Genomic DNA, 21,265 nt, shown 5'->3' on the forward strand with positions numbered 1-21,265 from the left:
AGGCCCTTACGAACCCTCCCCCTCCCGAGTGAGCACCCGTCTAGCCCTTCCAGCTCCGGTCGGCTGAACGCGCCGGTCTGCGGCCCCAGCGTCTCTTCGGGGACGGCCGCGCTCAAGTTCCCTGGCCCTGCAGCATCCGGTCGGAGGGATGCACGGGGACAGAGTGATCCGCAGTGATTCCTATCCAGTGTCTACATCCCTAAAAGGCTGTATCTCGTTTGCTTAAATACCACGGAATAGGAAGAACCGGCTCCCTTAAGGTGGGGCGCTCTGGGCACCGGAAATGACGTGTGACGTACTGCGTATTCCCGCCCTCCCCTGCGCCCGCCGTTCGGTGGCGGGAAAGTGGGGCCTGTACTGACGGGGGAGACAATCTTAAGTGTCCTCGGTCGGCGGCTCGGGGCCTGATATTTTCATCTTGGGGGACCGAGCTGAAACTTCGAGACCTCCTCGCCCTTCCCCTGTCCCGGAAACCCCAGGAACGAGCCGGCGGCGTCTTCGTTCCGGAGACGAGTGACTGAAAGGCCCAGGCAGTGCCCCGGGAACACGCACGGGGAGCCGGGGAGAACAGGTGACCGGCCGGAGACATTGCGGGGGTCGCCTTCGCCTTCTCTTCTCCCTGTGATATTTTCCATTGCCGTCGAAGCGCACACAGGGGCTGGACCAGCGCTCCGGTCTCGCCGCCTTCTACGCATTGCGCACCCCTTCGTGTAACGGTGGCTCAGCGCAGCATCTCTCAGAGCCCTGCTTTGGGCGGTGTTACTTTTTGGCAGCCTCTGGCGGGGATGGAGTAATCCAATAACGTTAAAAACCTTATTATTATTATTATTATTTTTAATAAGTTTGCACTAAACCTTTAGTGTTTACAGATACTAACAACTTATTTGATTTATTGATTATATACGCATATGCCAACCACAGAACTGTTGTTTACACAATTCTTTCATTTAACTCAGTTGCCTTACGAATAGGCCTTAGCTTATTTTACAGAAGGGGAAACTGAGTCTCATACGTGGTAATACAGTCACCAACTCTTAACGGCGCGTCTATCATGTACCAGTCACTGCTCTAGGCACTGGGAATACAGCAGTGAAGGAAAATATAATTGCCACTAATGCTGGGAATTTTCAGACAAGCTCTCTCCTAAAACAGCCTTCTACTGCCTGGAAGAATGTTCACCTGAATGTTAGTCCTTATCTTCTGGGTGAGATTTTGTGTGAATTTTTAAAACTCGCTTTTCTGCATTGTTTTGATTTCTTCAAATGAACGTGCTATCAGAAAAAAAAAAAAAGCTGTTTCCAATTTAACGGGAGTTCCCTCCCCTCCTCGTCAAAAGAGCTTCTGAAGGCAGTCATGGGCTCCGCCAGTAAAATAGATCCTTGAGTGGAGCTCTAGGCCCAAGAGAAGTGGATGTTCTCATTAGTGGTCCCAGTACTCCTAATTGCTGAGTCCATTCCAGGGTCTGAGCTAGAGTGAGGCCCATGACTAAACTGGAAGAGACTATCAAGACCCATGTACACTTTGGCCATTAATGCTATCATATTTATCAAAAAGTTTGGAACTCAAAAATTTTTCTGATGTGAGATTTATCTTTGTTCTATAACTCCCTCACTATAAATAGATTTTAAATTCCTTGAGCACTTTGGCCTCTTTTATGTCCCTCTAGCCCTCAGTACAATGCACGCAGAGGATGCCAGGTCATGGGGTGATGTCCTTTATTTAGTAAAGATTTATTGAGTATCTTTGCACAAGGTTAAGTGTGCTTTCAGGCTTTACCTCCTCATAATGGTTTCAAAAGAACTTTTCCTTTTCTGTCTTGCACCTGGTCAGGGTGAAGTAACCATGCAGGCATTTCTAAAAGGCACATCTATCAGCACTAAACCACCATTGACCAAGGATCGAGGAGCAGCTGCCACTGCCAGAAGTAGTGGAGAGAACAAGAAAGCCAAACCTGTTCCATGGGTGGAAAAATAGTAAGAATGTTTTGGTTATGTTGAAATAGTTAATAAATTACCTCTCTGACAGGTTTTGATCACTTTTTTTTTTAAACTTAAGAGGGGGATGATTTACTCATTTAGATGTTGTCCTTGAAAATCACCCAATTATATAAGTCATGGAACCTTGGAACTGAAATGTACCTTAAAATAATCTAGTTGAATTCTCTTAACTTATAGATGGACTACAGCCTTCTCTGTAACTCAGGAGTGCGGTTTTAGGGGCTGGGATACAGCAGTAAAGAGAACAAAATTTCTATAAAATGACTATAAGCTCTTGGTCAGGAGTTCTACTTAAGTTCAGATCTATTCTTTTCATTACTCATAGCTGTAAATTGTTGAGTTTTTGCTTGTTTATACATTTTTGGCAAAAACAACATCTTACGTGGCACTGAAATTTCAGCTAAGTGAAATAATAAGCAGTTGTAACTGTTGGTGTATCCTGAGTTATTGCCAAAGGATTGCAGATTACTACTAAGCCGTATAAGGCCCTCACAAATGTTTGGCGCAAACAGTACTTTTACAAGTGGGAAATTTCACAAAAATCTAGACTCCTTCAATTAAAGAAGTTATACAAGGAGAAAATTTAGATTTTCAGCCTTTCAGGAAATTAGGCAGCACTAGATGCAGTTTCTCGCCTGACTACGCTTAGATGGACTTGAGTACTGCTTCCCGTATTGGAAAGGTCATATGTTCTTCACCACAGTCCTACTAGTGTCTCTTGCCTTACACTCTGCATTCATCACTCTTTTTATCTGCCTAGCCCTTGCAAGTATTTGAATATGAAACCCTGATTTATAATCTACACTGGTTTTCCTAGATAACATTGTCTGACATAAAATCCCTGCCTAGCATTGTCCTGATTAATTAGAAAAGTATAAATCAAAGCAAAGCTTTTGATTAGGTAGCTAAGCATAGAGCTTTATCTTAGGGTTGGGAGTATAACTTAGTTTAGCATTATTTGTTAATGATGTAAGACAAAAATTATTATACTCCCTATTGGTTAAACTTGTTATTTTGTTAACCCTCCATGAACTGAACAGATGTGCATTTTTTTGTCCAGTTAGGTGATAGAGGAAATTGGTATTAACCAATTAACAACATAGTAACATATGTAACTATATTAATCAAAATTGTTACCTATCCTGAGGTTCCTAAATAGGTATCCCTTTTTAGCTTAGGTACATATTGTCAAATTCTAGGCAAGTGTTCACTTTACATTTTTAACCAGTTGGCATTTGTGATGTTACAAAATAAAATCCTTTTGCATAATTTTTGTAAGTATCATAGATGCAAACAGTGCATCTGAAAGAGTGAAAAATTAATTCCTTCAGTATATATTTGTCTAAAGTAAATACAAATGGGGTTTCTACCTGCTTCCAATTATGAAAGTTTCTTATTTCATTACTGATGTAAGAGAATTGTCTTTGGTATTTTAGTGAAGAGAGAGACTTCTGTGGCTACTATAATACACAAAAACTTTTCTCTTCCCCCCCCAGTCGCCCAAAATGTGTGGATGAAGTTGCTTTCCAGGAAGAAGTGGTTGCAGTGCTGAAAAAGTCTTTAGAAGGAGCTGATGTGAGTAGCAGATTTAAAACTTAATTTATTCACTCTCTTTTTTTTTTATAGCCTCCTGCCTCCTTTAAATACAATTCTGTATGTACAGTAAGCCCTTGATAACTTTATACAGTGGAGGATTAGTTCAACAAATATTTGCTGAGCATCTCTTCTGTCCTATGGCATTGTTATAGAGTACTCAAGTGGAGCCCATTGAGCAAGACAGGCTGGATCTCTTTGCTCATTAGCTTTTATTTTGGTGGGGAGAGACAGAATAAATATGTAAGCAAAATAAATAAGAGAATTATAGATAATGATAGGTACTATGAGGAAGAGTCAAAGAGTCTTTGAAAGTATAATTGCTCACCTAATTTTAGGATTTGGTTTGAACTACAATACAAAAAAAAAATTGAGCATTTAATTCTGCTTATAGCATTATGTCTCCTGCTGTGATATGTAGGATAAAATGTCCTTGAGTGACTTACATTTTAGATTAACTCAAAGATAAGATAAACCCGTATGAAGAATTAGAAATTTAAAATTGTATGTGATCAAGTGCCTTAGGAGCTTAGTGGAGGAGCAGAAACAGTTGCAGATGGAAGTGGGAAGTCGGGTGTTTGCTTTATTCCCAAGATTTTCTTCCCTCAACCTGGCTGCTTTGAATTAGAGGTTCTTTGGTTTTTGCTGCCATTGTTCTCTTCCTGAGGTTACATAGTAACAGTATATATTTTGAAAGAAGCTATATTATATAAAACTTACAAAACTATTGAAAATCTTTTTCTTTACCAGTATCTGTTTTGATTTGATCCAGATACCTTTCAGTTTTATATTAGTATACAATTTAAATTGCATAATAATATTTATAAAGATTGCAGGACATGATGTGTTTTAAAAGGTGAAAGATTTAGATGATCTGAAGAGAAACCAGAGTTTGACGATGTATTTTAATTGCGAGTATTCTCAACTCTTCAGGCAAATGTAGTGGGATTATGATCCACTTACTGAGTTTAATTTATGAGGCTGAATTAAGAACTTTCTTCTTTAACCAGTTGTTTAATAATTTGTGTTTCTTTTCAGGCTTAAGTTTTTTAAAACTTGAAGTAAATTTTTTAACTCTAAAGAGTAAAGGAAAATAATTCATTCCTTGATTTACTTTAAAAGTTTTGAAGTAGAATTATAATGAGACATGTTTTCAGAAATCAATTTTTAGGACTAATATTCCACATACAGTTCTTGAATGCACCATATATATTATTTAATAATTTTACTGTGTTTTAAAGTATTTAAGTTATTGTATGTAGTAATTACATGGATGAATCATTACAACTACTGAGGTATGCATGGATCAAAATAATGGTTTTAAAAATGAGGTGTTTTTGTTTTTAAATGGTGAATCTCATAGTTTGTATCTTAAGCTGTATGTTACCAGTGTAACAGTAATATATTTATATGTTAGTTTATTTATTTGGCATATGCTGAGTACCGCAGGAGATGCTGAGACTATAGATGTGAATAGAACAAATAAGGTTCTTGACCTTCTTAAGCTTACCCTCTAGTGAGGTAGATAGGTATTTTACAGTTAAACCCAATCACTAAATAAATAATGATAAATAATTGTAAATTATGTCAAGTCCAACAAAGACTGACAGGAGAATGACAGCAGAGACCCTCTTTAGATTGGGATCACAGAGGGCTTCCGACTTGTAATGCGGTAGAAGTTGCCAAACAGAAAAAAGGAGTCAGACCTCAGCTCATGGGAGACAGCATGTGTATAGGCCAGAAAGTGCTTAGCGGTTGGAGACCATTGTAAGTTGGAACTTAGAAGGTGAGAGAGGTGGCGAGCAGATGATGGACATCCTTATAGGTTATGGTAAGCTGGTTGATTTTTTTATATGTCTGTTTTTGTTTTTCTAAGAATATGAAGCTAGTGAATAGTTTGAAGTAGCAAGCAGAATGGCATCTGATTTCGTTGAAAATTAATGGATGGGAAGGGGGAGGGTTAGACAAGAGTGGAAGCAAATAAACTGTATTGCTTAGTTTTCTATGTGCTGAGATTTCCATACGTGAAAGGACATACTGAAGAGTTTAATATATTTGTTAATCAGTAGCACAGAGCAGTTGCCTGTTTGATAGCAGCCAAGCCACCTTAAAAGAAGGTAACTAGTTATTTAATCTTATCCTTTCTTCCACTGATGAAATCTTGCTGATACAGGCGGGCATCCTTACAGGATACATAATCATGATGTGGAGCTCTGCCAGGCACTTAATAGATGCATGGGTTTGGGGTTTTTTGTTTTGTTTTGTTTTGTTTTTGTTGTTGTTGTTTTTTAATGTTTCTGTTCTTGGAACTTCAGCCTATGCAAAGCCCTAATAGGCCTTTTTCAATTCTTTGTCCTCAGTATTGGCCAAATCCAACTGCTCCTTTGGTCTGTGTCCCCTTTGAAGCAGCTGACATCTTTACAAAGTATAAAATCTTGCCCAGTCCTAAACGAAGGTGTGGGATAGGGAACTGACAGAAGCCTGGGATTCTCTTCAGAAATAAGAGGTTTTTAATTCCAGCTTTGAAAACCCCACCAAAGTATTAGATGAGGTATAGAACAATCAAATATAAATTCAGTCTAAGATATTAATTAGAAAGACATTTTGGGGAAAAGTAATAGTATTATGTGAAAGAGCAGGATTTAGTGCTGTTATTACTATGATACCAGTTATATTAAGAAATCTTTGTATTCAGATATATATGCCCTCTCTATTAGGGAAGTCATTGCAGTCTTCCATAACATTTTTGATCATCATTTTCACTTGTTTGTGTCAGAATTCAATTTTAAAGAAATAAAATTTAACTTCTACAGCTCCCTAATCTCTTGTTTTATGGGCCACCTGGAACTGGAAAAACATCCACTATTTTGGCAGCAGCTAGAGAACTCTTTGGGTAAGTTGAAATCTCTCCCTTTCTCCCTCTTTTTAAAGACCTGACACTGAAAATTTCTGGTACTGCTTTTCTTTCTCTAAACCTTTGTGTTTGGTTACTCCATGAGGTTGTTGAGTTTACTTTTACTTCTGAATTTTTAAATAATCCAGTAACCTATTTCCAGTTTCTCCCCTCCAGTAAATTAGCTTGCCTATATCTTTTGAACATTTATTCTGAACCTTGTTCAAATGTTTGAATGTACCACAACGCAAGGAGCCTTGTCATTTTTTTCATCACTTTAACTCTTTCATTATGATTTTGGAACCCAGAGGAGCCAAACTATCTCCTGTCACACTGATAGTTTTATCACTTTCCTAATGATCATGTTCACATCTGGGTCATAGAATTTCCTGCGTTTGAGGCTACTGACAGTGCACCACCCCTTCTTGAGTTCTTCTTACTCTGGACTACCCAGGGCCTGCCTGGAGTGGCTGGGCCAGCTCCTTGCCCTCAAGCATCCTGAGTATAAGCAAAGTGTGTGGTAGTTGATGTAGTATGATTCCAGGTACAGCAGAAAATCTCTGTGAGCCACCTTCTTAGAGCCTTCCTCTAGATTAACTATCTCGGCTTTATGTCAGCCCATGTCTGATATCCATGCAACATACACCAACATAACAAAGGCTATCTTTAATTTAGCAAGAATTTTTATATCAGGCATATGGCCTAGGGGTACATCTGAAATCCTATACATGAAAATAATTAGATGCCTCTGAAACCACCAATTATGTAAGGATAATTAGTTCTGTTGAAATGTGAAGGAAGACAAAAGGGGAAGCTGCTCTGAACCTAGTATTTTATTTATTATTAATTTGATAGCAACTTTTGTTTCTCAAGAAAATCTTAAAAGAGCTTTTTTGATTATTCTGCAACTTAATCAGTTAGATTTGTTCTGAACTAGCTTTAGCAATGTAGTCATAGTGAAACTGTTAAGTATAGTTATTCTAGAAGAGGTCAGTCCAAATTGTATAATTTGTAAAATATTCTTTTTAAAATGTTTGTCTTGTAGAACTAAAAGAACTTATTTTAATTATAAATTAAATAGTATATGTGGTTTTAAAATACCAAATACATGTCCAGAGATTTCTAAATGTTTATGCGCATAGAAAAATGCTTAGGATGTCATGCTGTTTAGGAAAAATAAAGACTAAATCCCAACTTTTGGTTTTTGTCTATTTAAAAAAAATGTATGTAGAAAAATAACTGGAAGGAAGTTTTTGAAACAGTGGTTTGGCAGGGTAAACCAGTTGTTTTTATTTTCTTTTATTTTCCCACAGAGCTACTTTTAATCTTCTTTTTTTTAAACTAACTTAAAAAACCGTCCATGTTTTAGTCCAGTAATTTTCCTTATAGCAAGCTACTTTATGAAAATAATTCAAAATATGCTATGTTGCAGCATTATTTGAAATTGCAGCATATTTAAAACTACCTAAATGTCTTAACAATAGAAGGATGCTAAATAAATTAAGTAAATGACGGTATAGTCATAGATTGGAAAGTCATGTGGCCATTATTTACAGTGGTTATCATGACATGGCAAGATGTTTGATACAATCCAAACTGGAAAATTGATTTAAATTTTAACATGTTATGTGATATAATCTTTTTTTTTTAATGCATGGGAAAAAGAAGTTAACTGAATGCATTTGAAAAAGAGAAAATACAGAAATAATTATGTGCCTTCTATCCATATTGTTTACTAGGTGTATTTTAAACTACTGAAATATGTACAAATGTTAAAATATGGTTTAAACTTGGGTTACATACATGCTCTATGATGTTTCACATTTGTTTCGTTTTCACATAGGCCTGAACTTTTTCGATTGAGAGTTCTTGAGTTAAATGCATCTGATGAACGTGGAATACAAGTAGTTAGAGAGAAAGTGAAGAATTTTGCCCAGTTAACTGTGTCAGGAAGTCGTTCAGAGTAAGTAAGCTCATCTTCCCTTCTCTATATCATGTCATTGTATTTGTTTAAAATACATGTTTCTGTCAAATTTCTAACTCCTTTTTTATGTAAGATCATATTTTCTTCTAAACTACTTAAACCTAGAAAAACCTAGAAATGACCTTTCCATTATAATAACTAATTTTAGGTTGTTTAGCTGTCAAAGTTTTTAATCAATATTTTGTCTAAGGAGTATTTATTAATCAAATGTGATGGTTTGTGGTACATTCGTAATAAAAATCCTTATTTTTGCCATTGTGTTATTAAAAGAAGATCTGTCATATACCTTAAGATTCAGTGTATATTTCATAATTAGGGTGACCATATATGTCCTTGTCCAAACTGGGATACTTTTAGAATGAAAGAGAAGATATTATTAATAATTAAAATAGGACATCCTGAGTTCAACGGGGATGTTTAGTCAACTACTTACACTCCTTAGGTGGCAAAGTTTCAAGATTAAATTTTTGGTACCTGGCATATATTTAAATTTTTATCAGAGCACACTTAAGAATTTGTAGAAAGTGAATGATTCAATTTTTGATATCTACCTTGGACTGACAGTATATATAAATCATATACAATAAGGGATTTAGATGAAGAACAAATAACTCTTACAACTCAATAATAAAAAGACAACCCAATTTATAAATGGGCAAAGGATCTGAATAGACATTACCCAAGGAAGATATACAAATGACCAATAAGCACATCGAAACGTGCTCATCAACATCATGAAAATAGACATGACAATAGAGAAATGCAAATCGAAAACCATGGTAAGATACCACTTTAAACCCACTAGGATGGCTACAATCAAAAAGACAACAAGTATTAGCAAGGATGTGGAGAAATTAGAACCCTTGTACATCGCTATTTGGAATGTAAAATGGTGCAGCCACTTTGAAAACAGTTTGGCAGTTCCTCTAAAAGTTAAACATAACTACCATATGACCCAGCAATTCCAGTCCTAGAATATATACTGACAGGAAATGAAAACACATATACATGTGTACAAATGTTCATTGTAGCATTATTCATAATAGTCAGAACACGGAAACAACCCAATAAACATCAACTGAGGAATAGACAAATGAAAGGTAGTATATGCCATACTATTTGTCAGTAAAAAGGAATAATATACTACAGTGTGGATGAACCTTGAAAACCATTATGTTAAGTGAAAGAAACCAGTCAAAAAAGACATGTTGACAACATATGATTTCATTCATATGAAGTATCCAGAAGAGGCAAATCTGTGGAAATAGGCAGTAGAGGTTCCTGATTGCCTATGATTGGGAACGTTGGGAGAGGAGAGAAATGGCTCCTCATGGGCACAGAGTTTCCTTTTGGGGTGATGGGAATGTTTTCAAATTGGGTTGTGGTGATATGTGAATTATAACTCCTGTGTGTGTCTCTAAATCAGTGGGAAGCCATGTCCTCCTTTTAAGATTGTTATTCTGGATGAAGCAGATTCTATGACCTCTGCTGCTCAGGCAGCTTTAAGACGTACCATGGAGAAAGAGTCTAAAACCACCCGATTCTGTCTCATCTGTAACTATGTCAGTCGGTATGTATATTGCCCTAAAAATAGATGCTAGGCAGCCTTATTTTGATAGCCCCAAATAGGGAGAGAAAAAAATTTTAATGTTTTAAGCCTCCATTAGTTTTTCCTCCATCAAATCTTAATTTGTTTTTGATAAAAATGAGTTATTTGGGGGAGATTCTTCTTCAGACATTGACTTGTTTTTTCCAATGTTTTACAGAATAATTGAACCGCTGACCTCTAGATGTTCTAAATTCCGCTTCAAACCTCTGTCAGATAAAATTCAACAGCAGCGACTACTAGACATCGCTGATAAAGAACATGTCAAAATTAGCAATGAGGTAATTACTAGTTGTTTAACCATTATTGTAATTTCTAATTCCTTTGATGAATGCCTGTGAAGAAGCCTTGAAAGAATCAGATGTGTATTGCTACAATTTCTGATGCCAATTCTTCAGGCAAAGTTAAGGTAAATGAGCAACAGTTGGAATGTCTAGAATTGCAGGTTCAGCCTTCCTTTCTGTTGCTATTAGAAGTTTATTTTCTGTATTTCAGGATCCCAAAGCTAGGGCAGATTTAGTACATATAATGCAAATTCTGCAACAACAAATCTCTGCATAATGACAAGATACTCCACTTGTCATTATTAACAAATACTCTTAAGAACTAATTTGGTATGATGAAATTCTGGTACACTGATAGATAGAATATATAGGCTCCTTAGTCACTAACAGAATTTAACCATAATTTTCATTTTCTTTGCTATATGTAATCAAGAAAATAGGATGAAAAGTATGGAATTTCTCTTTTCTCTGCAAATTTCTTTCAGAGGCCAAGAGCTCTCTATCCTTCTTTGGGTGATGCTGTCTCCATGAATTCTGCCACTATAGAACTGATAATCTTCTCAAAAATGGAAAGACTTTGTTTTTCCCCCCACTAACTCTTGGCTAAAAACAGTTTTTTACTTTTTTTTTTAATTAAAGTCAGCCTTAATTGGCCAAAATAGGTTAAAAAACAACTTTTTTTCTCTTCAGGGAATAGCTTATCTTGTTAAAGTGTCAGAAGGAGACTTAAGAAAAGCTATTACATTTCTTCAGAGTGCTACTCGATTAACCGGTGGAAAGGAAGTCACAGAAAAGGTGATCACAGATATTGCTGGGGTAAGAGCACTGCATGTTCTGTAATTTTTAGTTGGCTTGTGACTTTTACAAAATTTTATTTCAGCATATGCATATATATATACACACACACAGAATGCTTATTATGTGCTGTCTTAAGTCTGTTCAGGCTGTTGTAACAAAATGTCATAGGCTGAGTGACTTAAAAATATCACAGTTCTAGAGGCTGGAAGTCCAAGATAAGGGTGTCCACATATTGTCTGTTGAGGATACACTTCCTAGTTCAGTAAACTAGTTCATCCATGGCTTTCACCTCCCTGCATCCTCCTGTGGCAAAAGGGAGCTCTCTGACCCTTTATATAAAGGGCACTAGTCCTATTCACAAGGGTCCACTCTCATGACCTGTAATCACCTCCTGAAGGCTCACCTCTAAAATACCATCAATAGTGATTTTTAACATGAATTTTGGGAATTCATGTATTGGGGGAATATAAACACTTAGTCTGTATAGCATGTGCCAAATACTATGCTAGGGACAGTGTAATAAGGGAATAACCTGAGAGTATTATGCTTCAGGCAGGGATGGGAGTTAAAATCACTAAAGGAATTCTCTTGTACCATGCCCTTGTCTGGATGCTCCCCTCAGGGTCACTGCCACTTCCAATCAGTATCTTGTTAGTGGCATCTTGGTGAAAGGGAACTCCTCACCCACTGACTAGCGGGCTCAAATTGGAGAATGTTTAACACGTTGATCACAACTGTCACCCAGTGGCAGTTGTTTTCCTCAAGGAGAGCTTATTTCAGGTCCAAGTTTGTAAATCACCTTTTTGGATCCCAAATATGAGCGTTAACACTTAAAAAGCTGACCCTTTTCCAGTTCCTTGCCTTCCCAACTCTGCATGGATTCAGCATCAGCTAACAGTTCCATGCTACAGGCCATGTGCCACTTCATTGAGCATGGAACAGAAGAGAGTGGATGGGCACAAGCTTGGTTGGCAGAAACTGTTATCTTTCAGGTAATACCAGCAAAGACAATTGATGGAGTATTTGCTGCGTGTCAGAGTGGCTCTTTTGACAAACTAGAAGCTGTAGTAAAGGTAAAGTGACTTTACTAATTTGGGGGAAGGGAAAATTAAAACACAATCATACCAAAATCAAGTTTTTGTTGTTACAGGACTTGATAGATGAGGGTCATGCAGCAACTCAGCTTGTAAATCAACTTCATGATGTGGTTGTAGAAAATGATCACCTTTCTGATAAACAGAAGTCTATTATTACAGAGAAGCTTGCTGTAAGTAGCTTTTTCTGCATTTCAGCAAGATCAACATACTGAAAGAAAGTTTTATTTACTAACCTTTCATTTTATTATAGGAAGTAGACAAATGTTTAGCAGACGGTGCTGATGAATATCTGCAACTGATCAGCCTTTCTGCTACCGTGATGCAGCAATTAACTCAGAATTGTTAAACCATGTGTTTTGTAAAATGATTTTTAATAAAATGACCAAAGCACCTTTAAAGTGAATATACAATTTATTTAACATTCAAACTTCATTAAGACATGTGCAATATGGCAATTTTACTGGGGTTTAACCCTACCTAGGATGATTGCTTGCTGGGGCTTTAGCAACAGGGTCCAGTTCACACTTAGCACTAATTAAATACTTTATTGAATAAATACAATACCAAACAAAATGCATTCAAATGCTTTCTAAAAAAATCAATTTTAAAGGCCTTTCTATTCAGGCTAATGACAAACACAATAAAGGCAGATATGCTAGTTTAACATAATTGGCTGATTTTATACAGCACTTATATCTTTTAGTCCACAAGTATATTATTAAATGATAGAGAACATCTAATACAACCATTTCTACAGAACTAGGAAATAAATTTCTAAGAAAGAAAGATTTTACAGACCCCATCTTTTATACCCAACCCCAACAGTCTAACTCTAAAGAGGATAAAGCCAATGACTTTCCTCACAAGAGCTCACGACTAATGTCGCTTTGCTATCAAAATCTGTATTTCTGATCCGTTATGAGCATTGAGACAAGATTCAAATATTCCCAAAGAAAGAAGCACAATGCACGTTGTGATCGCCTATTCAGCAACAGCGAGCACTGCATTCAAAACTATCTCATCCCAGGAATTAAATAAGGTCTGCCACATTCATTGGCATTTCCTCCACTGTAGTATTGTAGAAAGTCTCAATGTCACGAAGAATCCTCTTGTCTTCTTCAGTAACAAAGTTTATAGCCACACCTTTCCTCCCAAATCGACCCCCTCTGCCAATTCTGCGTAAGAAAAAGAAACCAACAATTAGAATATATTATTTCTCACATGCTGCATGAACTAATGAACATGATGATCCACTTGTTAACCATCAGCTGCTGTTTACTTATCAAGGTTATAATTCGTGCGTGCTTCTAATTGGAGCACTAGCTGCTAATCAATATCTAGAGAAAAAAATCTTCCTTTCCAGTTAGTGCCAGAAGGATTCAATCAAGGCTTGTCTGGCTGCAAAATGAGATTTTATCAGGTGTCTTGAGCATTATTTTTTTTTTTAAAGTAGATGACAGTATTGTTTGGGATAGCGAATTTAAAGCCCATACCAAAGTGGGCCAGCCAAGAGCAGATGTCAGCCTGGGACAGATGTAAAACACCAGGGATAAAACAAAAAGAAGTTATGTAATCCATTTCGACGCATTTCTGGAACTGTAAACACAAATGGTGCAAGGTTAACTATTGTCTAAAAATTACAACTTTTTTCAGTGGGAAAACAAGTATTTGGTATGGTGACCTGATCACTGCCTTTTTTGCTCAGTTTCACACGTTATAACTCAAGTTACTCAAACGTGTTTACCTCCAAAACAGCTTTCTAACCTTCCTGACAAACCAGACAATACAAACCACCTAGTAAGCTAATATACAGAATGCCTTGGCTGGAGCATCTTAAAATATCAAATAATCATGACAAAAGAAAAACAAATATAAATACCGACTCGCTCTTTATTCAAACAGTGTGCTGTTTCGCTTATGATTCCACGTCCTAAATTACGTCAACGCCGTTTCTGAGCGCCATCTCGTCATCAACTGCTGCTATCGACTCCTGTATTTTTTAAAAAGTCTTTTTTTACATCATATAACAAAGTACAATTCCAATTTATTTAGGGATAAAGCCACTATAGCTAAACCAGGGACTGCTCAAATTGCTACCAGACGACACCAAGAAAATCCCAGCTAGAGGAATCACCGAGAAAGCACATGGACACGAGCATCAGTAAAAAATTAAGCTCAAAAATAAGCTAAGACCAACAGATTTAAAACAACCTGATCTGTATGTCTGGAGTCCACAATCTGGGCAACATTCACAACTGTTTTCCCACTCTGTATGAGCAATCTTCCCAAGGATAATTTACTTACACCCTACCAAGAAGTTACTTTGTCTTTCCTACTCGATTCCCTGATTTGAGGTTACCTTTCAGGCAAATCAGTCAGTAGAAAAGCAAAATACGAATTTTATCAATATAGTAGTTGTAAGTCAAGGTACCATCTACTCACCTGTGAATATAGTTTTCACGATTGGTAGGTAGATCATAGTTTATAACCAATGACACTTGTTGCACATCAATTCCACGAGCCTGAAATACAATGGGGTATGATGTTCAAATTCTAATTTTAAAAAACTAGACAATTATGTAATGTAGGCCACAAAATAGTAATGGACTATACTAAATGGTATAGCCCACTGTGGAGTGTGGTCTTTTCTTTATTCTCCCAAATAGCCCTAAGTTGGTAAAGGTTATTTAAAAACCTTCCCCCAATACAAACTTTTGGTAGATTACAAAGAGCAGTAAGATTTACCAACAAGTCAGTAGTGATCAGAACACGGCTTGACCCTGATCGGAATTCCCTCATGATAACATCTCTTTCCTTCTGGTCCATGTCACCATGCTGCAAATTAACAAACCTTAAATTATTATCATGATTTAATTCACATCAAATCAAAATATTTTATCAACATGTATGAGACCAAGCGTCCCTGGCTGCTACAGGAGTAAAGCAGACAGGTATAGTTAAGAAACAACTTTATTTTGAGCAGGGGGAACGACAACACAGCACTTACAGCTATATTGTAGTCTAAATCCTGCTTTAATGAAGAGACTTCAATTATCATTACTAGGTTAGACCATCTCTTACCAGAGCAGAAACTGTGAAGTCCCTGGCATGCATTTTCTCAGTAAGCCAGTCCACCTTGCGCCTTGTATTGAGAAAAATAACAGCCTGTGTAATCGTCAGAGTCTCATACAAGTCACAAAGTGTATCCAACTTCCATTCCTACAGCATTTCAAAGAGAAAGTTTAAGTCATTAAAATCATCGTTTCTAACTTCCATTCGTTAGAATTTCATTGTTAGATTAAAGATATATTGCACCAAATCTTAAGACAAAGGACACTGGACATTAAGAAAGAGGTCCACCCCAGTCTTTACAATCTAGTGCAGTTACTCTTCTTCTTGTGTGTACTCTGCTAGCATTATTACAAAAACCAAGATGTGATCCTAGTTTCTATAATTTTAGCACAGTGCTTATACAAGAAGGTAAAACAAAACCTGGCTACATTTTTATGTTTAATAATTAGACAAATTACCTCTCTCTCAACATTAATATAAAACTGTTTGATTCCTTCAAGGGTCAACTCTTCCTTTTTCACCAGAATTCGAATTGGATCTCTCATGAATTTTTTGGTCACTTCCAACACATCCGTTGGCATCGTGGCAGAAAGCAACACAACCTTAAAAACAGTGATTCTGTTGTCACACATCACACAAATAATTAGCACAACTTTCACAATAAGAAAAACAATGTTTGAGACCAAGCGTCTCTGTTTTGGCATGGAATTGTGCTAGACAGAGATAGTTATGCATCAATTACTTTAAGCAGGGGGAACGACAATAGAACACTTCAGTTGTATTGTAACAGTACCTGCATTAAACCTAACCTCCAGCTATAGAAGAGTAAGTGCAATCAAGCTCACCTGAATACTTGTATTTAATTTTTGGAAAATCTCATAGATTTGATCCTTAAACCCTCGGCTCAACATTTCATCTGCTTCATCCAAAACAAACATTTTGATCCATTTTGGAGCTGTTAAAAATAAAACCATATTATCATCTCTAGATTCTCAGGCATGCTATTTATAATATGAAAACCAAACTATACTCAATACTTACAAAGATATCTTCTGTTTAACATATCAAACACTCTCCCTGGCGTACCAACAACAATATGTGGTGCTTCAGCCTGCAGTTTTTGCATCTCATTTCGAACATTGGTTCCACCAATGCAGGCATGACAAGTTGCTCCCATATAGTCTCCAAGTGCCAGAATTACCTTTTGGATCTGAAAGCCAAAAGCCTTAATTATCATCCAATAGAACTACAGGCTTTTGTGACTAAACTTCCAAAGCAAAATGGCAAATATCTGGTCTGCAAACAAGCTTTTATGCATGCACACCACTTAACTACTTCCAAGCTTAAAATGCAGACCCATCTAACTGCCTCAAGATAAACTTCACTGAAAATGTCCTGTGCCTTGTCAAACTTGGAATTCTGCTGCCCCAGCTACCAACTAGGTTAAAGAATGAAACATTTCCTACATTTTTCACTGCGTAGGAAGGTGTAAATAGCAAAACAAGCTTCTCAACTGCAGTTAGAACAGTTAATGTTCTTTTTCTGCAGGGTACTGCGACTTGTATCTTGACCTTAATAAAGCCTACAGGTTTATTAGCAAGATTTACTTCAAAGCCAATACAGCAGTGAGCTTTGAAAACACAGCATGCAACAGATGCGTAACAAACTACTGAGACAGTCAAATAACATGTCACTGCAGTTTTCATGTTGCACAACTGCATTCAAACTTAAAAATGGGAACGGACCTATCCACCCTGAGCAGAAACCTTCAGTTTGTCAATCTGTTACACAACCCTGCAAACCATACCTGAACACCCAGTTCCTGTTTAACTTTCATCAAAATCTCCCTGCATGCACGGACAGTTAAAAGGAGGGCTCTGTAGGACCAATTTATACTAAGCTTTAAATTCTTCACAGTTGTGAAACCTGAAACCTATGCAACACGCAAGCAGTTTTTTTCAACTACACTATCAATACCTGTTGAGCCAGTTCTCTGGTGGGGGCCAATACTAGTGCTTGGGTCTCCTTGAACTCAATCTCCAACTGTTGCAGGATGGAAATAGCAAATGTGGCTGTCTTGCCAGTACCTGACTGAGCTTGAGCAATCACATCATACCCTAAAAAAAGTAGGATACATATTTACCGATCCCACATCAAACCGTCACTTCTAGTTCACACCATGTATTCCATTTGGAACATGAATTATGCCCAAATAATCAAGTGATCAGCAATGAGTATTCTCTTCATTTCAGGTCAGTCCCGAAAGATGATTGCCATCATTTCACTTTGAGGAATACAAATAGGTGCTAGTCCCCCAGAAGATAAGTATTTTCCCTTTTATGGTCCAGCTGTACGCAGAACAGTGAATTCGATTTCAAAAAGTGCCTACGAATTCTTTTACCTTTAATACACGGAATAATAGCTCTCTGCTGAATAGCTGATGGCTTCTCAAAACCATAAGCATAAATGCCCCGAAGAAGAGACTCCTTTAAATTCATATCGTCAAAGTTATCAACAATTTCATTCCAGTTGCTCTGAAAGTTTAAAAAAAAAAAAAAAAAGAATAAATGGGATGAACCAACCCACCTTTCAATAATTTCCAATTCTACACACATTTCTTACCTCGATGACACCATCGGGGTCCATTCCCTCTGGGCCGCCATGTTCTCTGCTGACAAAAATACTACAGTTAGGGAACATGTCTTCTCCAATCCCCCGTAAACTGCACATTAAGGGGATGTGCCCTTCCATTACCTGTCTCATCAGGTCGCCTCCCACGCACGTGTACACTTGCCAAAGAGGCTGATGCTGCGGGGCACACAATGTACTGCGCGCCTGCCCCAAGCTTAAGAACTCGGGACTCCAGGAAAGGCCCCACGGAAGCGGGCCCTCCCCCCCAGGCCCGAGCGCCAGGCTCTCCCCTCCCGGAGCCCGACCGTCTCGCGAGAGCTCCACGCGCCGAGCTCCGCCCCTAACACTGCGCAAGCCGGGGTGATTGACGCAGGCCGAGGCCTGCCGAGGGCCATGCCAACGGTTCGCCGGGACCCCGTTGCCGGCGCAGCCCCACCCGGCCTCTGGCCGCAGCGACTGGGCGCCGCTGCCGTCCTACCCCCATCCCACCTACATGTAGTCCAGCACTCCAACTCCCGCCCTTGGCCGCGAATAAAGCCTTAGGCCCCAGTTTCATGAACCGAATGCGGGCTGCGCCACGGTTTCAACTAAAAGCCGGGCTCGGCAGGGCAGGGGCCGCTATTTTCAAGCGCCTCTGGGAAAACACACCTTTCACTACCTCGTTTCCTACCCTTATCTCGTCTCCCCACAGTCCCAACCCTACCCATTATGGAAGCTTCTCGAAGAACACAGGGGTACTGTGCCCCAAGGCAACGCCTATGAACCCGGGGTTCCCTGCCTCCTCGCCAGTATCCCAGTCTCCCCCGCCATCCTACAACCTTTGCTACAGAATACCGCCACCAAGAAAGCCCCATACCTGTTATAATCCGCGGAGCCACCAGACATGATCCGAAGAGCCACTCAGCGCCCGACTGAAAAGACAGCCGGGCCGCACCACCCGTTTTTTATAGGCTCGCGGCCGGAACCCGTTTTCTGCGGAGGAATTTCCCCGTCGGTCTTTGGCCTGCCACAAAATTGTGATCCTGGGGTCCTTATCTCAGAAAATATCCTAAGCAAAGCGGCGGGAAAACCCAAGTTTGGTTACCTGTCGATATCACAGGCTGCCTGTACATCCCAGAACCCTGGGGGAAGGTTGGAACTCTTTGCTCTGCCGCGGAAGAATATTGCAGCAAGAAGTAGGCAGACTGCGTTCCCCGCCCGCCCTGCTCCTACGGGGTTTCCACGTCCCTGAAGCAGAGGCGGCCGGGGCGCCGGGCCGGACCGGGAGGCGGAAGGCTGGGGCGCGCCGGGAGCTGGGCCGCCCCGGCTTCCCTGCGGGCAAGTGTGCCGAGCTCGCCGTGACCCCGGGTGCTCGGTGCCGGAGGGGCTGGCACGTCCACGCTCTGCCCTGGAGGGGAATCGTGTTATTCCGCCTGTTCCCACGCTACTTAAGGAGAAGGAGCCGCCTGGCCTTTGGCCCGAGCGTTTAACATCCATTCAGACCTTAAAAGTGTGAAACTCCTGCTTGGGAAAATGTCGGCCACCCAGCACGTCCCAGAAGAGCCGGTTTACCGTACGCTGCGCAGGGCGAGAAGCAATGTGTAGTGTCCTTGGCAGATGTCTCCGGAGTAGCCAACTCTATTCTCATGTTGCTTCTGGTCTTCTCTCGCTCTCCTAAAAATAATGCTAATTTTAACGGGTGTAAGAAATGCCTGATAAAAATCATTAATTTTTGCAAACAGGGGTAGTTTTCCTATTAAGCAGAACTTTAAATGGATGCTTCCGCCGCCTTAGGCTAGATAGGTTTCGGATCTGGTCATTTTTTTTCCCAAAAGGCTTTTTTTTTGAGTTTTAATTGCTTATACAGAATGAATGTTGATTTATTGAAATTGAGCGGAATACAACCCAAGCCTTGCTGCTTAAATAAACTGCATGATTCTTAAAGCTCCAGAGCTTTTCAACAGGAGCCATAACCCAAGCCGTTAATAAAATATGCATATATGTTTAGTCGTTTAACTTTAAAATACAGTTCTGCCCACACTGCAAGATATCACGAATACTCAGGAAAACATTTTCTCGTAGATTCAGACGACCAACCTAACGCCTGATAGCTGGAAAAAAATGACTCAATTTTCTGTATTTGTATATTGTACTTGATACGATATTTGGTTCTAAATACTACATGTATTTTTTTCCAGAAAATCATTTACTTATTTGAAAATTGTTGTCATGCTGGGATCTGTGATAAAAACTAAGACCAAGATGACAAAGCGGACTTGGCCCTCAGTCTAGTGATGCTGCACCTTGTCCAACCCCCCATAGTGTTCAAATCCAGATCTGGGGTGATGCCAGACGTCTTCTGAGAATAGAAGTCAGAGATCCTTATTGTCTCATCCAAAACCTACTAAGAATCTCCTGGCATCCAAGAAGCTGAAGAAAATACTAATTCAGAAAAAGTGGCCAACAATTTTGTCTCACTTAAGTCTATCGGGTGAAATCAATCAACAATTAACGCCTAATTGTAGAATGTTTTCTTTAGGTTTAGGACTACTGTTACCTGGAGGATTTCCAGAGTCTTTTAACAGGAAATAATCAAGGGCTAAACTCTGGTTTAGGTTACAACTGCTGAAGGGTTTTCAAGGTAAGAAGGCTTCCTAATCCAAAATTGAGCAAAAAATCCAGATCCACATTGCCTGCAACTCTAAAATGTATTTCTGATAAATGTTATGCTTACCATATTTGCATGTGCTTACTAAATAGCATTAGTAAGTAAAAAGTGAGATAAAGATCCAAACAAAACATACATATTTACAAAGTTTTGCATATCAACACGGAGCATACTCTTTCACTGTTAAGATAAACTTCTACTTACCTGAGACCTAAAATTAGATAGCCATCTCTAAGTCAAATGCTTCTTTGCTAACCTGGAGCATGTGAGGCCATTTACACTGCAAAGGATACCAGAACTCAGATTCTTCCCTGTGGGAGCCACCTAATTTAGTTTTGCTCATCAAGAACCTCAGCTGACAATTGTAAACCCACCTAGCAGTTGTAGGCCAATGTTCACCAGAGGAATCAAGGAATTCCTATGGATTTGTCAGCATGACATGGAAAAACAATAACAAAACCTTAAAAGAGTATCGTTTATGTTTGTAGTGATGTCTTCCTATAGAAAATATTCTCATCACTCAGGGAGCATTGTGTGCCATGTTGCTGATCTTAACATTATTTTAAGGCCATCAATTGGTTTTAAGTGATAGCTACCCATTTAAAGCTGTGTCTTGGTAAGTCATTGATAGGCAAAAGTTGGTTAAGGTATGTTTTTGGAATT

General features: G+C 38.8%; 2 protein-coding genes and 5 non-coding genes across 12 annotated transcripts; 1 reads left to right on the plus strand and 6 right to left on the minus strand.

Moving 5' to 3' along the window:
* The first annotated feature begins 289 nt into the window (after positions 1 to 289).
* On the plus strand, positions 290 to 12,650 carry RFC4 (replication factor C subunit 4). 3 transcript variants are annotated; one of them, XM_032482582.1, is made up of 12 exons: positions 318 to 571; positions 1,061 to 1,204; positions 1,831 to 1,973; positions 3,494 to 3,572; positions 6,404 to 6,483; positions 8,327 to 8,446; positions 9,894 to 10,037; positions 10,234 to 10,354; positions 11,048 to 11,173; positions 12,148 to 12,228; positions 12,306 to 12,422; positions 12,503 to 12,650. In XM_032482582.1, the coding sequence occupies exons 2-12, from the start codon at positions 1,184 to 1,186 to the stop codon at positions 12,596 to 12,598; spliced, it is 1,128 nt and encodes a 375-aa protein (XP_032338473.1). In that variant the 5' UTR covers positions 318 to 571; positions 1,061 to 1,183; the 3' UTR covers positions 12,599 to 12,650. The 3 variants fall into 3 exon arrangements, with proteins under 3 accessions (XP_006188906.1, XP_032338473.1, XP_032338468.1); XM_032482577.1 differs by having other exon boundaries at positions 1,153 to 1,204; XM_006188844.3 differs by lacking the exon at positions 1,061 to 1,204 and having other exon boundaries at positions 290 to 571.
* EIF4A2 (eukaryotic translation initiation factor 4A2) lies at positions 12,645 to 18,925 on the minus strand. 4 transcript variants are annotated; one of them, XR_004320913.1, is made up of 12 exons: positions 18,812 to 18,914; positions 17,947 to 17,995; positions 17,726 to 17,858; positions 17,302 to 17,441; positions 16,366 to 16,534; positions 16,170 to 16,279; positions 15,783 to 15,926; positions 15,334 to 15,471; positions 14,998 to 15,087; positions 14,695 to 14,774; positions 14,132 to 14,242; positions 12,645 to 13,427 (listed from the first exon to the last, which is right to left on the minus strand). XR_004320913.1 is itself a non-coding variant. In XM_006188843.3 (11 exons), exons 1-11 carry the CDS (start codon positions 18,838 to 18,840, stop codon positions 13,283 to 13,285), a joined length of 1,224 nt encoding a protein of 407 aa, XP_006188905.1. In that variant the 5' UTR covers positions 18,841 to 18,925; the 3' UTR covers positions 12,645 to 13,282. The 4 variants fall into 4 exon arrangements, 2 of the variants coding, with proteins under 2 accessions (XP_006188905.1, XP_006188904.1); XR_004320914.1 differs by having other exon boundaries at positions 13,299 to 13,427; positions 14,136 to 14,242; XM_006188843.3 differs by lacking the exon at positions 14,132 to 14,242 and having other exon boundaries at positions 17,947 to 17,992; positions 18,812 to 18,925.
* On the minus strand, positions 14,834 to 14,973 carry LOC116666639. The gene has a single exon (XR_004323571.1). It is a non-coding gene; the product is annotated as a small nucleolar RNA SNORA4 (small nucleolar RNA).
* LOC116666627 lies at positions 15,156 to 15,286 on the minus strand. Its single transcript, XR_004323562.1, has one exon. It is a non-coding gene; the product is annotated as a small nucleolar RNA SNORA63 (small nucleolar RNA).
* LOC116666664 lies at positions 15,557 to 15,734 on the minus strand. The gene has a single exon (XR_004323583.1). It is a non-coding gene; the product is annotated as a small nucleolar RNA SNORA81 (small nucleolar RNA).
* LOC116666631 lies at positions 15,997 to 16,123 on the minus strand. Its single transcript, XR_004323565.1, has one exon. It is a non-coding gene; the product is annotated as a small nucleolar RNA SNORA63 (small nucleolar RNA).
* On the minus strand, positions 17,543 to 17,611 carry LOC116666669. The gene has a single exon (XR_004323587.1). It is a non-coding gene; the product is annotated as a small nucleolar RNA SNORD2 (small nucleolar RNA).
* Positions 18,926 to 21,265: the final 2,340 nt, after the last annotated feature.

This window comes from Camelus ferus, chromosome 1 (genome assembly GCF_009834535.1).
Source record: "Camelus ferus isolate YT-003-E chromosome 1, BCGSAC_Cfer_1.0, whole genome shotgun sequence".
NCBI classification, from domain to species: Eukaryota; Metazoa; Chordata; class Mammalia; order Artiodactyla; family Camelidae; genus Camelus; species Camelus ferus.

Excerpts from the sequence above, each read along its gene's own strand:
- RFC4 (XM_032482582.1), top strand. The coding sequence starts at position 1,184 with ATGTTAGTCCTTATCTTCTGG. Across the intron at positions 1,205-1,830 it reads TGTTAGTCCTTATCTTCTGG|GGTGAAGTAACCATGCAGGC; the intron begins GTGAGATTTTGT and ends GCACCTGGTCAG. Across the intron at positions 12,423-12,502 it reads TTATTACAGAGAAGCTTGCT|GAAGTAGACAAATGTTTAGC; the intron begins GTAAGTAGCTTT and ends ATTTTATTATAG.
- EIF4A2 (XM_006188842.3), bottom strand. The coding sequence starts at position 18,840 with ATGTCTGGTGGCTCCGCGGATTATAACAG. Across the intron at positions 16,535-17,301 it reads CCAGAGAACTGGCTCAACAG|ATCCAAAAGGTAATTCTGGC; the intron begins GTATTGATAGTG and ends TTTGGCTTTCAG. Across the intron at positions 15,472-15,782 it reads ATATTAATGTTGAGAGAGAG|GAATGGAAGTTGGATACACT; the intron begins GTAATTTGTCTA and ends GAAATGCTGTAG.